Consider the following 12,902-nt stretch of genomic DNA (forward strand, 5'->3'; position numbering starts at 1 on the left):
GTCAATTTGGAATATTTTTTTATTTTATGGCAATGCAGTACACCTCTAAATGTGGTAACACCATGCACTAGACCAGCTTAAATACTTACAACAAAGTCCAGGCCTCAGCAGTACATCATCTATGGCAATGTCTCCCATATAATTACCACCACTAGAAGCTTCAATGTATATCTATTTAAATAAACATAAATAAAAATAAACTAGAGGCTCTCAAGAGCCTGTATGGCTCACCTGACTCTACCTGGGTTTTTGAAATAAAAAAGATAAAATTTGGCTACAAAGTAACAACACTTGGCCAGCACCTCATTAGGAAAGGAACATTTATGCTATGTTTGGTTTCATTCAATTCAGTGGTTCTCTAAAAGATGAAATTTGTATGCATTTCCAATAGGGTCCTATGTTAAATTAAGTCCCCTGCTGGCGGCCATCTTGGATGATGGATCGGCCACAAAGTAACAACACTTGGTCAACACCTCATAAGGAACATTCATGCCATGTTTGGTTTCATTCCATTCAGTGGTTCTCTAGAAGAAGTCATTTGTATGCATTTCCCATAGGGTCCTATGTTAAACTAAGTCCCCCGCTGGCGGCCATCTTTGATGATGAATCGGCTACAAAGTAACAACACTTGGTCAGCACCTCATAAGAAACATTCGTGCCATGTTTGAAAATGTAAAAAGTTAACAACGATGACGGACGACAGACGTCAAGTGATGAGAAAAACTCACTTGGCTAAAAACACATTTGGTGAAAATATAATTGATACGCCCGACGTCTTGTGTGGAAGTTTAATGCAATAACCATAAATAGTTTCTGAGAAAGTTTTAAGCAATAACCATATATTGTTTTTGAGACACGGCGGGACATGTGAAACCCCCAACCCTGTTTTTATTTTACAAAAAACTAAATATCACTACAATAAAATTTTGAATCAAAACCAAAACGTAAACAGATCTTTAGATTAATATAACAAAGAATTGTGTAAAGTTTTAAGCAATAATCATAAATTATTTTTGAGATACGGCGCGACATGTAAAAAAACCCTCCCCTGTTTAACAAAATACTCAATAACTCCAAAATAAAGTTTTGAATCATCAACAAAAAGTATGCAGATCTTTAGATTAATAAAACAAAGAAGTGTGTAAAGTTTTAAGCAATAATCATTAATTGTTTTTGAGATACGGCACAACATGTAAAAAAAAACCTCCCCCTTTTTTACAAAATACTCAATAACTCAAAAATGAAATTTTGAATCATCACCAAAAAGTATACAGATCTTTAGATTATTATAACAAAGACATGTGTAAAGTTTTAAGCAATAATCATAAATCGTTTATGAGATATGGTGCGACATGTAAAAAAAACCTCCCCCTTTTTTACAAAATACTCAATAACTCAAAAATAAAATTTTGAATCATCACCAAAAAGTATACAGATATTAAGATTAATATAACTAAAAAGTGTTTAAAGTTTTAAGCCATAATCAAGAATCGTTTTTGAGATAAGGTGCGACATGTGAAAAAAACACACCCCTGTTTTAGTTACAAAGTGCCGTAACTTAAAAAGTTTAAATCTTATTTTCACCAAAAAGTATACAGATCATTTGACCATCATAAGAAACAACTATGTTAAGTTTCATGAAATTTGGATAAGTCGTTCTTAAGTTACGGTGCGACATGTTTACGCCGGACAGACAGACGAACAGACGGACGGACACCGGACATTTGTATACCATAATACGTCCCGTCAAAATTTTGACGGGCGTATAAAAAAGAAAAAGACCAACAGGCAACCAATAGTACAGAAAACACAACACAGAAAACTAAAGAGTGAGCAACACGAACCCATCCAAAAAACTAGGGGTGATCTCAGGTGATCCAGAAGGGTAAGCAGATCCTGCTCCACATGGGCACCCGTTGTGTTGCTCATGTTAGTACAAATCCAGTCATAAGTCTAATAAGGGATGGAATTGTAGGTACAACATTAGGAACATATCTGCTATCATCTAATGGATATTACATAGCTGTCAACTCATGATGGCATCCATAAAATTGTAAAAAGGCAGATTTCAACTTCACCACTTGGAACTCTTGGTATATTAGCTTCCTTGTGAGCAGTAAGCCTTAATATCAAGGAAATCATAATAGGAAACACAAGCCTAAAAGAGTGAACATGTTATTTCCAGCATGTCACTGTCTATTGATAAAGACCATACTCTAATCTCTTTTTTTTTTATTAATTTCTGTTGCTTAACTGCTATCAAATATTAATAACTTAATCAGTTTTGATGATTTATATTCCATACCTCAAGACCAGCCATGGAAGGAATATCTAACCCTGCTTGATGCCACCTGTTTCCATGTGAGTAATATTTGATCCATTTAACTGTTTCTTCCATCTCTGTTCCCATTACTTTTACTTCTAGACTAGCCACAGACAATCCAAACATATGATAGCTGAATATCATACATCTGTCAGTTGCTAAATAATAATTTGTGAAATAATGCATGTCAATATATAATTTTTAAAGTGCTTCTTTTATACCAAATATGTACATGTATATATATAAAATCAAAATGAAATGCTGAAAAGATTTTTTGTTCATAAATAAGAATTTTCTCAAAGTTAGGAAAGTTATTTCTTGTTCATTATAAACATTATTTTATCTATTTGCAAAAATTTGACAATTTATGCCGAGATAAACAGGAAAACATAAACACCACAGCGACAGTATGGACAGAAACAACCTTTCATCTATAACTTGTATGTAAGCAGATATTATCAATATTTAGTACATTTATCCTGCACATCTAATGTATAAGACATTTGTTTTTACTTGATTGAAGAAAAAAAATACCTTGAAGATCAACATTCGATTGATAAATGGCTTTTTGTCCCTCGTTTGTTGATGATGTCTCTAAATAACTGAAGAATAATCCTTCCGCAGCAAATGATGGCCCAGTAACTGCTGATGGTGTGGCTTTCTGTAAGAAGACAATGAAATACTTGGGCTTATAAAGAACTACCATATATTGGGAGGGTTGTAGTGATTAAAACTTCAGCACTTCCCATTTTGGTTCAAGTTCTGATTTTTACATTTAAGTAAGGAAGGATTGCTTTGTTTAGCAAAATAATTCAATCCCTTTAGGCATGATATCCTGGTAAATTTTTCAAAATTGAAAAATAAGTTGAAAGTTGAAAACAATACCGATATTCTGGCCCAGTCTATATGGCTAAATCCAACATGATTTTGAAGGGTAAATATATTGAAAATTATATATTTTTTATCAATGATTTGGTGTCAGATAATAATACATTATTATCATATGAAGAATTTGAGAAAAAGTATAATATCAATACTAATTTTGTAGAGTTTTATGGTATTTTAAGTGCTATTCCAAATAGATGGAACAGTAGGATAGAAGGTAGTTCTAAACTTGATAATATTGAAAATAAATTAGTAGATAAAGTTAAACAAGAGTGCACACGCTGAAATGTCTCGCCTTCTATACTAATCATTGATATTATGTTGATAGTCCTAAGTAAAAAGCTAAGCTTTATAACAACTGTACCATAAACTTAACATTAACCAAGATAACTAACCAAAGACCAATGAACCTTGAAAATGAGGTCAAGGTCAGATGAACCATGCCAGGCAGACATGTACAGCTATCAATGCTTCTATACAACATATATAGTTGACCTATTACTTATAGTTTAAGAAAACTTAACAATGGAAATTAATGCACTTTATTTTGCCAAATGAGGTGTTGCTTTTTCAGTGGAAAATTTCACAAAACAATTTGTGTTCATATTGCAATGAAATAGATAATTATAATCATTTTTTCATTACATGTTCATATCATAAAACATTCTGGAAATCAATGAAAGTTTTACTTAAAAAAGTCTTCATAGGCGAACATGTGATAAGTCTTCATTCTTTGGTTATAGGATACAAAATTCATGACAATGTATACTATGCGCTAAATCATTTGCTTAGCTTAATGTTCTTTTCAGTCTATAAATCACATTATGTTTCCAATAAAAAAACCAAAGCAGTAGACACCTTAAAAATTTTTGAATATGAGGTAGAAAATACTGTAGAATTATATAGTATGACCAATAGAGAGATCAGTAGTTTATTTACAAAGGTGTTGAATATTTTGAAGTATAAAAATGTAGTCATTTTATAGTTAACTTAAGCTACATGTATAGAAAAAAACCAGATGTTATAGATCTAGATTATGTGTGATTGCATGTGTGTTTTTTTTCTTCCTTTATTATAAATGTACTATGCAAGTAATTATCTGTAAGTGCTATGCCTAAGGTGTGAGTATGTGTGAAAGGTATGGAAAGAAATTTGTTTGTAAAATTTATCATGTGGCAATGAGCAAGAATGACTGTAAGCGCAGAAGTTTGTGTGTACAGTAATTATTACATCTATATTACTATTACTATATTACTATAATGTATGAATGATAATGCGGGTTAATCAGATATATTAGTGTGTAGGTGTGTGTGTGTGTGTGTGTGTCTTTGTCAATATATAGGTACTTCGACACGTGTACACTAAATATGTGGGTATTGTTTACAAACTTAGACAGGTAAACTAAAGGTCACGACACGATACTTATCTAGGTCAAATCAATAACAAATTTAATAAAGATTGAAAGTGCAACTGTGAAAAATATATTTACACTCCAACTTACCTTTACGCAATATTATTCCAAGCTTTTAAAACCACATCGAAATTAATAATCCAAATTCACGAAACACTTCAAAAAATATTGTCCAAACACGAGGATAAGAAAAGTCGTGTGAGGTCACTTGACCGCAATTTATTTTTGATTAAATAATAAAAGAACCTAAAAAGTCATTCCGGATGAATGATCAAATTCCGTAAAACAATTATTGTGTAGATATTTTTTATATGAATATATCTGAAAATACTTTAAGTGATGCAGAAAAGACTATTTGTAACAAATATAATAATAGTTTAATGTGTGAATTAAAACAATGTAATTTATTAGTTAATTTTACTGAATATTACCCCTGGGTATTCAGTTGTAATCTAACAGGGAAACTTGATGAAATGCTGTACACCAAGTTTAATTGTTAAACAGCAATATGTGCAATAAAGAATCAATTAGAGTGTTAAAAAAAAAAAAAAAGAAAACTTAACACTGTGCAATGAACCGTGAAAATGAGGTCACCGTCAAATAAAACCTGCACGACTGACACAAAGATCATTAAATATTTCCATACACCAAATATAGTTGACCTATGGCATATAGTATTAGATAAAAAGACCAAAACTCAAAAACTTAACTTTGACCACTGAACCATGAAAATGAGGTAAAGGTCACATGACATCTGCCCGCTAGACATGTACACCTTACAATCATTCCATACAACAAATATAGTAGACCTATTGCATAAAGTATGAGAACAGACCAAAACACAAAAATTTAACTATAACCACTGAACCATGAAAATGAGGTCAAGGTCAGATGACACCTGCCAGTTGGACATGTACACCTTACAGTCCTTCCATACACCAAATATACTAGCCCTATTGCTTATAGTATCTGAGATATGGACTTGACCACCAAAACTTAACCTTGTTCACTGATCCATGAAATGAGGTCGAGGTCAAGTGAAAACTGTCTGACAGACATGAGGACCTTGCAAGGTACGCACATATCAAATATAGTTATCCTATTACTTATAATAAGAGAGAATTCAACATTACAAAAAATTTGAACTTTTTTTTCAAGTGGTCACTGAACCATGAAAATGAGGTCAAGGACATTGGACATGTGACTGACGGAAACTTTGTAACATGAGGCATCTATATACAAAGTATGAAGCATCCAGGTCTTCCACCTTCTAAAATATTAAGCTTTCAAGAAGTTAGCTAACGCCGCCGCCGCCGCCGCCGCCGCCGGATCACTATCCCTATGTCGAGCTTTCTGCAACAAAAGTTGCAGGCTCGACAAAAAAGAACCAAAATCTTGTAAATTTTTCTGTTATTTATTTCTGGAGGATAATAAAGTATTATCACTATCTTCCCGTAACAAATAGGAAATAGACCGAAATATACAGATTGAATATTGGAATGCTATTTATTCCATGCCCTTCATTATAACCAGAAATTCGTTTTTACAAAATTTTCAATTTAAGATTGTTCATAGGATTTTACCATGTAATTCCTTTTTATATAAATGTAAATTAAAAGAAACTAAACTATGTACATTTTGTTCAGAAGTTAGAGAAAATATTTTTCACATTTTTTGGGAATGTAATGTAACACAAAACTTCTAGTTTTCCATTATAAATTGGATTAAAAATTAAGACATCTTCTTGCCTTTTAGTGTAAAAGAGGTCATTTTAGGTGTGTCTGAGGATTTTGTCAACAGTAAAACAGTTAATAATATCTTGTTGTTACTTTTAAAATACTATATATACAAATGTAGATGTAAGAGTATATTGCCCACAAAATATGGTGGGATAGAATATTTAGAGTATTGGATTAAAATAGAAAAATACTCTGTATGTTTCTTAACCCCTACACAACAAATAACCAGGTGCTCCACAGAGCGCAGCTTTATTCAACCGCAGAGGTTGAACCCTGAACAGTTGGGGTAAGTATAGACACAGCATTCAAGCTTGATACAGCTCTGAATTTGGATTGTGATAAAATTTTTGACATATGGGTTTCTGATACAAAACAAATGTCAAGATCTTATAAATCTATTGCACAATATTGTGCAATTAAAGATTTTTTCTTCAACCTTTTTAAAAATTTGAAAACAAATATTGAAAACTACTAACAACCCCCCTTTTTTGCAGTTAGTCCAAAACCTGACATTTCTTTATACATAATTTACAAGTATTGTAAAGGAGGTAAATCCAAACATACCCAACATTGTATGTTAAATGCTTCTGAATTACCTCCCCTACACTGCTTTGAAATTTCCTAATTGTCCATTGACCAGAAAAACCTAGTTTTTCACCACTTTTTGCCCCTAATTCTAAAACATTTTGAGCCATAACCCCAAAGTCAATAATTACTACCCCTAATGGTATGGAAACTTGTGGTATAATTTCAGAGAGATTCATACACTTAAACACAAGTTATTGTTTGAAAACTACAAAAATGCTTATTTTGGGCCCCCTTTTGGCCCCTAATTCATTCCGAAACTATTTGGACCATACTCCCCACAATCTATACCAACTATCCCTTCCTGGTATGGAAACTTGTGGTATAATTTCAATGAAATTCATTCACTTAAACACTAGACTATTGGAACCATAACCCCCAAAATCAATCTCAACCTTCCTTTAGTGGTATTGAACCTTCTGGTAAAAATCTATAAAGATCCATTCACTAAAACTAAAGTTATTGTCCGGAAACAAAATGCGTCTTCGGACGATGATGATGCAGACGACGACAACATGATAGCAATATACAACGGTCATATAAAAATTGATCAGAAGTGGCAATTGTTAGAAGCAGCATTTAATTAACACAAGAGTGCACACGCTGAAATGTCTCGCCTTCTATACTAATCATTGATATTATGTTGATAGTCCTAAGTATAAAGCTTAGTTTTATTACAACTGTCTCATAAACTTAACATTAACCAAGATAACTAAACAAAGACCAATGAACCTTGAAAATGAGGTCAAGGTCAGATGAACCATGCCAGGCAGACATGTACAGCTAACAATGCTTCTATACAACATATATAGTTGACCCATTACTTATAGTTTAAGAAAACAAAGACCAAAACACAAAAACTTAACACTGTGCAATGAACCGTGAAAATGAGGTCACCGTCAAATAAAACCTGCCCGACTGACATAAAGATCATAAAATATTTCCATACACCAAATATAGTTGACCTATGGCATACAGTATTAGATAAAAAGACCAAACTCAAAAACTTAACTTTGACCACTGAACCATGAAAATGAGGTCAAGGTCAGATGACATCTGCCCGCTAGACATGAACACCTTACCATCATTCCATACAACAAATATAGTAGACCTATTGTATATAGTAAGAGAAAAACAGACCAAAACACAAAAATTTAACTATAACCACTGAACCATGAAAATGAGGTCAAGGTCAGATGACACCTGCCAGTTGGACATGTACACCTTACAGTCCTTCCATACACCGAATATACTAGCCCAATTGCTTATAGTATCTGAGATATGGACTTGACCACCAAAACTTAACCTTGATCACTGATCCATGAAATGAGGTCGAGGTCAAGTGAAAACTGTCTGATGGGCATGAGGACCTTGCAAGGTACGCACATACCAAATATAGTTATCCTATTACTTAAAATAAGAGAGAATTCAACATTACAAAAAATTTGAACTTTTTTTTCAAGTGGTCACTGAACCATGAAAATGAGGTCAAGGACATTGGACATGTGACTGATGGAAACTTCATAACATGAAGCATCTATATACAAAGTATGAAGCATCCAGGTCTTCCACCTTCTGAAATATAAAGCTTTTAAAAAGTGAGCTAACACCGCCGCCGCCGCCGTAGCCGCCTCCGAATCACTATCCCTATGTCGAGCTTTCTGCAACAAAAGTTGCAGGCTCGACAAAAATCAATTGTAATATTTTTATCTTATTTTATACCATTATGATTTAATCAATCTTACAAGTGTTAATTAACTTTTTATACTTTGTGTCTAATACTGTATTTTGTAATTTCACATGTTTCATCTTGAAAAATAAAATAATTAGAAAAAAAAGTAAACAATGAAATAAACATTGACAATGATGAGCTGATGCAGCTAATTTTAAAACACAGTTTACCATAAAATATATATCTACAACCTAGGTTGAACTAGTTCATAACAAGTACACAAAAAACAAAAGTATACACTTTTTCCAACTAAAATGGATTATACACTACACAACAATTAATCTGCATTATTATCTCCTGCAGTTCTGGTTTTCAAAGTTTATGTATGTGTATGAGAAACTATGTGTATGAGAAACAGCTTTTTATGGTTAAAAGTAAACAACAGTTGCACACTTTATTATGCTTATCATATCCCAACTATTGATTTTAAAACATGTAAAAAAACAAACAGTATAGTGTCTGTAAGTGTTATTACTCATCACTGTCATCATAAGCTGCTGACTACATGAGAAGTGATTCTTTTCATAAAGTACAAAATAAATTGGGAATCGCCACAGATGATGCCCCATCTTACATAACATATAAAGCTATAAATGTAGATAACTGAAGAACAAATAAAAGTGATGCTACCCAAATTTATACTTGATCTGACATACGTATATAAACCACATATATTTTTTTTGGAAAAAAGGCAAACGAAAACGATTAAATCCAATGTGTAAACATTTTTTGAACCAAACATCAAAAACTAAAAGGAAACTTAATGACATAGTTCTTTTTTGGGGTGTTTCAAACAGGTTAACTATTTATTAAATGAAGGAATTCTAATACAAACTTACAGATGTAACAATCCAGTTCTTTTGACCAGCCTTTGATTGTGACAGAAAACAATCTGCACCATCTTCAAATGTACAGCTGTATATGGTTGACACTCCTATAAAACATAAATCATAACTCTACACAATTAGACAACTAAATACTGTAAACCATCTTATTTTCGTGGCTACTTATTATAATTGCGTTTTAGGAAGTCAATTCAATTTCGTGGCTATTTAATTTTGAGATTAACAGTCTCTCTAACGATTAACACTCTCTTTAATGTGTATTTTAAAATTAACATAAAAAACTAACTTCTATTGTCACTAATCAAAACATGACTGAAAGTGAACTGAATTCACGCACCTGTACAACTCCAAAATTGTTTATTCTTTAATTGTCAGTTTAAAGATGTCTTTATGGCAATATCTAATAAAACAAAAAACTGCAAGTAGATAATTAGACAATGTTTTGGATTCTTTACTGCCAGGTTTAATACACAAATAAGTCTACTTAGTGGGATCTTATTGGGGTATTTATTCTAAATGTATTATTAATCAAAATAAAATTAACTCTGCCATTTCATTCATATGGAGGGTATTGATCAATAATTAACTTTATTTGCTAGACTGGTGTTGGATTGCCTCTTTGCTCGTCTGCCTTTGGATGACAGTCCTTATTTGGTCAAAAGACTGGCATTACCAATGAGAAGGGGGCTTCCATTGATGACCAGTCACATGACAATTAGCTGATTGGTTTGTGATTGAAGTGTGCTCACTTCAATTAGAAATATACCATGGTTAAAAGCAGCAAAGTTTCATGCAGAAATTATTTTTTTATTATATAAACGCTTGCATTATTTATTGAGTGCTTTATCAACACACATATGTAAGTCACTTTCTCGCTTATTATGGCATCAGTTTTCAAACAATTTATAGTTATACTTTGATTTCCCTGAGTGGTTCCAACTTTCCGACAAAGAAATTTCCATTCTAAACTCTTACTTGATTGAACTGAATCTGAGAACGATGTCAATTGAGCTATGTGGTCTTTAAAATTGGATTGTGCCGCATGTTGCAGTATTTTTTGTGAATTTTTTGTCCTTGTGCCCTTATGTGTACGATGCAAAAGTACATGCTCAGATTAGAACTGATCATCGGTGTGAACTTATGTTGACATCTGCGATTCAGACTATCCATTTATCTAATTTAGAATGAAATTGACAAACACCAAGTTTTATCCTGACTACGACAAAGAGATGATGGACTGATGGCTCAAAACATTATAGGATCTGCAACCTTTTGCAAGAGGTAAAATTGCCTGTTAATTGCAATGAGTTTTTTTAAATCAGCAAAGAACCTGATTTACCCACCTGTTAGTGTACAATCATCCCCAGTAAATCCTGTCACACATTGACAAGTGTATTTTGTAGAACCATTGGGGATACAAACTCCTCCATTCTGGCATGGCTTGGTAGCTGCACACGGTCCACCTAAAATATAAGTTCAAGACTGCCACTAAGTAGATATAGGAAGATGTGGTATGAGTGCCAATGAGACCAATTTCCATCCAAGTCACAATTTATAAAAGCAAACCATTATAGGTACGGTCGAGATATGCTCTATAACAATTACAACAATTACAACTCATGCTGATGTTAATCTTTCAAGTGTTGGGGAAAAATAATTATTTGGGATCAATTATGTTAAGATTTATTGTGCTCCTTACCCTGGTATATAATAATTTTTACATTTTAGAGTATTTTGTATCATTCCAAAATTATCAAAGTTGCATACAAAGAAATATTAGGCCACACCAATTTGATCCCTTGTTCGACGGACCCGCCCGCACCTATTTTTTTCAAAACAGAATTTTTTTATTTTTTTTATATTCCCGCTTCCCGCATCCGGAATTGTAATCATGTCCATTTCCCGCACCGTTTTTTTTTGGTTGTAAATATAAAAAAATATCAACATTTGTTAAATCACAGTCTAACCTGTATATAACGATTTTAAACATAAAAGCACCCCTACACACTGTGTAAATATCTGTGAGAATATTTGTTTTAGTATGAAACCTGGAGTGCTCCGATAAAAAGTAATAACAGCGGGTATTTCCGTGAAGAACAAAACATTGGTTTCTTTCCCCTTTACTTACATTCCCTATCAAAAAATGTTTGTTGTTAGAATAAAGTACAAAGAACTTTTGAATGATTTGCCTTCAACTGCAATTATATTGTATGCTGACGAAACAAAACTATCCATAGCCGCTGCATGTTTATGCACCTGTCCTGATTGATTCAGGAGCATGTCGTTCAGCATTTCTCGTTTGTTGATGTTGTTCATTGGTATTTTCCCGTTTAGATATATAAATTAGATCGTTGGTTTTCCTGTTCGAATTGTGTACGCTAATAATTTTGGGGTCCTTTATAGCTTGCTGTTTGGTCTGTATCAAAGCCCTGTGTAAAAGGCCGTACTACGACCTGTGTTTGTTATTGTCAGGTTGAGAACAACCCTCCCTCAGACAAGGGGTCATTTTACTGATGTAGAAAAGAAAATAGAAATACCAAAGATTTGTATAGTTCTTCTATACAAAACCTTTACACTTTGAATTTTGTACTCAAAAAGAGGAGAGTTACATCATATTTTAAACAACTTTTTCTAAAAGAGGGGTCCACTTATTTTGAATAATATTAAACTGTTAAAGTAAATGTGTTAACTATAATTAATATTACTAAATTCTTGGACATGTTTTGACCATTTAATACCAGATAGATATATAGTTCTATGAGAAAATATGAGCCCTTTTGTACAAACAAATATATTATAAATTATATTGATCCCTCATAAAACATGTAAAAGGGATATTTATAACATTAAGGAGTTGCCCCCAAACTGATTATGACTTGGATGGAGAATTGTCTCATTGTCAGTCACACATACATAGACCAGATTTGATTATTTCTTGGTGAACAGGGAAAAAATACTTCAGAAATTAAAGACATGTCAAAGTACAAGTGATAAATCAAGTTTTAATATTGTCAAAACCTATTATTTTATGTTTACAAAAAAAAATTATAATCGCTCGCCTTTACTTTTCAAGCTTCGCCTCAAAAATTTGCAAATTAAATATTTTTTTATTAAAATTTTCAAATCGCTCGCTCGCCCCAAATTTTGGAGTCCAAAAATCCGTAGAACAAGAAATTAAATTGGTGAGGCCTTAATAGATTTTCAAAATGATTTTGCAATATTCTCATTAAATTGTGTGAAAAATAACATTATTATCAAAATGTATTCACAATATGAATAAAAGGTAGAAAATATATGCAAAAACTTACTGCATGGTCCTGGTAACAGAATTAGATTATCAATAATCACTTCACGGTCACCAACTGCAGCTTCTATGGTAATC

At 32.6% G+C, this 12,902-nt stretch overlaps 1 protein-coding gene across 1 annotated transcript in view; it reads right to left on the bottom strand.

The window, feature by feature from the left end:
* LOC139489841 (MAM and LDL-receptor class A domain-containing protein 1-like) overlaps window positions 1-12,902 on the bottom strand; it is a 77,473-nt gene that overhangs the window by 30,301 nt on the left and 34,270 nt on the right. The window contains exons 18-23 of the mRNA XM_071276687.1: window positions 12,829-12,901; window positions 10,864-10,983; window positions 9,515-9,609; window positions 2,858-2,984; window positions 2,306-2,481; window positions 90-171 (exon numbers count right to left, since the gene is read on the bottom strand). Of these exons, the coding sequence (XP_071132788.1) occupies window positions 90-171; window positions 2,306-2,481; window positions 2,858-2,984; window positions 9,515-9,609; window positions 10,864-10,983; window positions 12,829-12,901 (673 nt within the window). The remainder of the gene's footprint in view (window positions 1-89; window positions 172-2,305; window positions 2,482-2,857; window positions 2,985-9,514; window positions 9,610-10,863; window positions 10,984-12,828; window position 12,902) is intronic.

This window comes from Mytilus edulis, chromosome 9 (genome assembly GCF_963676685.1).
Source record: "Mytilus edulis chromosome 9, xbMytEdul2.2, whole genome shotgun sequence".
Classification (NCBI taxonomy): Eukaryota; Metazoa; Mollusca; class Bivalvia; order Mytilida; family Mytilidae; genus Mytilus; species Mytilus edulis.